The following is a 5,482-nucleotide window of genomic DNA, read 5'->3' on the forward strand; positions in this document are numbered from 1 at the left end:
TTGGAACCAACCTAAATGTCCATCAATGATAGACTGGATTAAGCAAATGTGGCACATATACAGCATGGAATACTATGCAGCCATAAAGAAGGATGAGTTCATGTCCTTTGCAGGGACATGGATGAAGCTGGAAACTATCATTCTGAGCAAACTATCACAAGGACAAAAAACCAAACACTGCCTGTTCTCATTCATAGGTGGGAATTGAACAATGAGATCACTTGGACACAGGGTGGGGAACATCACATGCTGGGGCCTGTCGGGGTGTGGTGGGCTGGAGGAGGGATAGCATTAGGAGAAATACCTAATGTAAATGATGAGTTGATGGGTGCAGCAAACCAACATGGTACCTGTATACCTATTTATCAAACCTGCACGTTGTGTACATGTACCCTAGAACTTAAAGTATTAAAAAAAAAAAAAAAAAAAGAGGCAGGATTATCACTTGTTCCTTGCAGCTCTGGACTCCCAGGAAGAAGAGGCCTGGTCAGATTCTGGGAGACAAAAGAAACCTTTTGTTTCCACTGGGTTTCAAATAGAGGACCTTCCATGTGTTAGGCCAGCGTAGTAACTACTACACCACAGAAAACCTTTGCATTGCAGGCTTTTTATATTTTGAGATGAGCATTTAATACTTGTTTTTACAATTATTTTTTAGTTGACAAAAACTGTATATATTTATGATGAAAAAAAAAAAGTTTAACTTTCTTTTTTCAAAGGGAACATCTACAAATCTTCCCAATTAAAGTAACAATACTTAAAACCCTATCTGAAAACAAATCTGAAAAAGAAAGGTAGACTTGAGAGTCATCAAAACAAAGAATAAAAAAGAAACAAGTAAACAACATGGTTTAAAAAGAAAAGGAAGGCTGGGCACCGTGGCTCACCCCTGTAATCCCAGAACTTTGTGAGGCCAACATGGGTGGATCACTTGAGGTCAGGAGTTCAAGACCAGCCTGGCCAACATGGTGAAATCCATCTCTACTAAAAATACAAAAATTAGCCAGGCGTGGTGGCACGTACCTGTAGTCCCAGCTACTTGGGAGGCTGAGGCAGGAGAACTGCTTGAGCCCGGGAGGCGAAGGTTGCAGTGAGCTGAGATCACTCCACTGCACTCCAGCCTGGGCAACAGAGCAAGACTCCGTCTCAAAAAATAATAAGAAAAAAGAAAAAAGAAAAGGAAGATGAGCTATAAAGAGTGCATTACAATTCAACACAAAGCTTTACAAACATGAAAACCTGCCAAAGGAGATGTCCAAGAGCCAAGATCCAGATGGGAAGCATTGAACAAAAACTTGTTTTATATACTAAGGTGAGCATGTGGAAATGTTTTTCCATTTTATAAAAACGTTATGGGCTGGGCGCGGTGGCTCAAGCCTGTAATCCCAGCACTTTGGGAGGCCAAGACGGGCGGATCACGAGGTCAGTAGATCGAGACCATCCTGGCTAACACGGTGAAACCCCGTCTCTACCAAAAAAATACAAAAAACTAGCTGGGCGGGGTGGCGGGCGCCTGTAGTCCCAGCTACTCGGGAGGCTGAGGCAGGAGAATGGCGTGAACCCGGGAGGCGGAGCTTGCAGTGAGCCGAGATCCGGCCACTGCACTCCAGCCTGGGCGACAGAGCGAGACTCCGTCTCAAAAAAAAAACAAAAAAAACAAAAAAACAAAAAAAACACGTTATGGCCTAATGTTGCATCAAAGTCGAACGGCAAACAGCACAAAGAACCCTCAGAGCAATGGCTGAGTTTTCTGGAAGGGAATAAATTGAAACATACCCTTATTATCCTGGCAGCCTCCAAAAGGATTCGGCAACGCTCCATGCCAGATTTTTTACTCCATATTTTAAAAGCAGCTTTTGCATTTTGAACAGCCAAATTTACTTCCTTTTCTCCTGAACATGTGAAAGTCGCTATCACTCGGCCTATAAAGAGGGGAAACATCAGTTTTATCTCGAATTGTTGCCACATATTTAAATAAAATATTATCTATAGGCCGGGCGCGGTGGCTGAAGCCTGTAATCCCAGCACTTTGGGAGGCCGAGACGGGCGGATCACGAGGTCAGGAGATCGAGATCATCCTGGCTAACACGGTGACACCCCGTCTCTACTAAAAAATACAAAAAACTAGCCGGGCTAGGTGGTGGGCGCCCGTAGTCCCGGCTACTCGGGAGGCTGAGGCAGGAGAATGGCGTGAACCTGGGAGGCGGAGCTTGCAGTGAGCTGAGATCCGGCCACTGCACTCCAGCCTGGGCGACAGAGCGAGACTCCGTCTCAAAAAAAAAAAAAAAATTATCTATCAATATTCTCTTAGTAGTATTCCCTTCTTGTTTTTTGTTTGTCTGAGATGAAGTCTTGCTCTGTCGCCCAGGCTGGAGTGCAGTGGCGCGCAGTCTCGGTTCACTGCAATTTCCGCCTCCTTAATTCAAGCGATGCCCCTGCCTCAGCCTCCTGAATAGCTGGGACTACCAGTGCACAGTACACGCCACTACGCCCGGCTAATTTTTTGTATGTTTTAGTAGAGATCGGGTTTCACCATGTTGACCAGGATAGTCTCGATTTCCTGACTTCATGATCCGCCCGCCTCGGCCTCCCAAAGTGCCGGAATTACAGGCGTGAGCTACCGTCCCTTCTTGTTTTTAAGTATGGTTTGATTTAGTGACATCTCTATACTAGCAGGGGGTTTTTTGTTTTCTTTGTTTGTTTGTTTTTAAGACAGAGACTCGATCTTGTCGCCCAGGCTGGAGTGCAATGGCGCGATCTTGGCTCACTGCAACTTTCCCCTCCCGGGTTCCAGCAATTCTCCTGCCTCAGCCTTCCCAGTAGCTGGGATTACGTGGGATTACAGGCACGTAACACCACATTCAGCTAATTTCTGTATTTTTAGTAGAGACGGGGTTTCATCATGTTGGTCAGGCTGGTCTTGTACTCCTGACCTCAAGTGATTCACCTACCTCTGCCTCCCAAAGTGCTGGGATTACAGGCGTAAGCCATCACACCCAGCCTAGCAGTTCTTAATTATATTTTGCGGTCACTGACATGTTTTAGGAGTCTGATAAAAGCTGCAGACTTCTCTCCAGAAAAATGTACTTAAACATATAACAGAATTACAGGAATGTCATGTCCCCTGCCCTAAACCCATCATGGATTTAGGGTTAAGAACCCCTGCTCTCCACTATTTTACAGTTGAGTTTACTAACATTAACTTCTATTAAGTTTTGCAACACTCCTAAACATTATCTCAGAACCTCAGAGGTCTCGTAAAATGAAAGTCAAAAGTAATCGGTCTACTGGATTATAAACTCTGACTGTAAATCCCTCGTCTATATTCTGTGTAGGTTATATCATACTACTGATACTTGATAAATATAGTTAATAAGCAGTAATATCAGGATAAGGCATTCCTAAAGAACATATTTTTTCTCAAAAAATCCAGTATTTCCTTTTCTTATTCCACCTTTATTCCCTCTCCCTATTCTGATGCAAATTATGAAACACAATCAGTTTTTCTAGACCCATGTCCCAAGGACTGTACTGCCTCTACCAACAAGCATTCTTTAAGCTTGTCAACTCAGCAAATCCTCTTCACAAGAACTCCTGGGACTCTTTCCAGGGAGACTTCACAAATCTGCAATTTCTGTTACAAACTTGAACAGCCAGCTGGTAAAGGCAGTGGCTGAGGGTCACACACACTGTAGGCAATTAAAACAACAAAGAGCAATTTTTCTTTCTTCTGTATCAAGATGAGGTCGGGGTAGAGAAGCTGTTTCCTCCTACATAAAGAAGAGATGCGGTAACACCTTCTGGGTCTGCCAAGTCACTGCTCTGTGGTTTAGTGTGGATGGGCAAATACTAAATTCTCCAGTCCTCTGCAAATCAGTTTTATTGCTCTGGCTACATTTTACACAAAATATTTACATTTTTCTCCCCACATATATTCCCTAAAACCCAGCAAAATAAACACAACACAAAACCAAAACAAAAAGCCTCTTCTTCCTTATCACTGTGACCTTCAGAGTTCCCAGAGTAAATCCAGTGCCTAGCACAGCGCTTAGCACACATTATCCACTGGATTAAAAAGTTTTATTTCAGCAAGATGAATAAATTGTGGAGAGTTCATGTAGACCATGGTGACTATGGTTACCAATACTGCATCGTATACTTGAAATTTGCTAAAAGAATAGATCTTAAATATTTCACTATCCAAAAAAAGCTGTAACTATGTAGAAGCAATGGGTAATTAGACTGACTGTGGTAATCATTTTGTAAGGTATACATACATCATGTTTTACACTTAAATATATACTATTTTTATTTGTTAATTATACTTCCATAAAGCTGGGGAAGAAAGTACTGAATAAAGGTGGGGTTTTTTCCTTTCCCAATTCTGATTAATGTGCAGAAATATTTTAATATTAGAATGTGGTGACAAAGTCCTCATTCGTAGTCATTAGAAACGATCTGTGAGCGCTCCTTCATTCCCAGCACAAATAATTATCTTCCCCACAACCCCGCCCCGTTCTTTTAGAATTCCTCTCCTATGCACACATTTGAAGATAATAATACATCAGTCCTAGTTTTAAAAGGGGAACAGCTGGCTGGGCACGGTGGCTCACGCCTGCAATTCCAGCACTTTGGGAGGCCGAAGCGGGAGGATCACCTACGCTCAGGAGTTGGAGACCAGCCTGAGTAACATGCTGAAACCCCGTCTCTACTAAGAATACAAAAATTAGTCGGACGTGGTTGGGAGCCTATAATCCCAGCTACCAGGGAGGCTGAGGCGGGAGAAGCACTTGAGTCCGGCAGGTCGAGGGCGCAGTGAGCTGAGATCGTGCCTCTGCACTTCAGCCTGGGCAACAGAGTGAAACTCTGTCTCAAAAAAAAAAAAAGGAAGTTAACAGACGTACGACTTACCACACCAGGACTTTGCGAACTCTGTTCTGGCCCCGGTAAAACTCCTCACGATCCTCCCATCAGCTTTTCCTTTTCCTCCCTTCCCATCCCTGCCCAGAGGCACTCGCGTTGCCCCAGAATCGCTAGCTGCCTACACACACAACCTTAGACTCTCCACTGTCACTGTCTGTGCTCAAGTCGACCCTGCAGAACACAGGAAACGGGGGCTGGCCGGGAAATCCGCGCACCCGGCCCCGCGGCGCCCCAGCCTCCCGGGCTCGGTGCAGTTACCGGTTGCCGGCTCGAAAGCTTTCTCGGTGCCGGAGGCGTCAGCCGGCTCCACGCGGGCCCCACCGCGGTAATTGAGCGGCTGCGACACGACGAAGGTGCCAGTGCTCATGGCGGCGACAGGAGAGGGCTGAAGACTGCGAACAAGCGGAGAGAGCGCGGCCACGCCTGCTCGGAGAAACATGAGGGGCAAGCGCGGCTCCGGCGCAGAGACTGAGACGCCGCGGGAGGGGCGGGGCCACGGGGATCGGTTCTAGATTTTTGAGGCAGTCACTCGATTCCTCCGCGGTCCAGGTTAGGCCCT

At 45.5% G+C, this 5,482-nt stretch overlaps 1 protein-coding gene across 1 annotated transcript in view; it reads right to left on the reverse strand.

Moving 5' to 3' along the window:
* Positions 1 to 5,482, reverse strand: part of ALDH9A1 (aldehyde dehydrogenase 9 family, member A1) — a 40,362-nt gene extending 34,880 nt beyond the window's left edge. Inside the window, exons 1-2 of the mRNA XM_011979969.1 lie at positions 5,182 to 5,482; positions 1,777 to 1,922 (exon numbers count right to left, since the gene is read on the reverse strand). Coding sequence (XP_011835359.1) covers positions 1,777 to 1,922; positions 5,182 to 5,362 — 327 coding nt within the window. The 5' untranslated portion in view covers positions 5,363 to 5,482. The remainder of the gene's footprint in view (positions 1 to 1,776; positions 1,923 to 5,181) is intronic.

This window comes from Mandrillus leucophaeus, unplaced genomic scaffold (assembly GCF_000951045.1).
Source record: "Mandrillus leucophaeus isolate KB7577 unplaced genomic scaffold, Mleu.le_1.0 Scaffold207, whole genome shotgun sequence".
NCBI classification, from domain to species: domain Eukaryota; kingdom Metazoa; phylum Chordata; class Mammalia; order Primates; family Cercopithecidae; genus Mandrillus; species Mandrillus leucophaeus.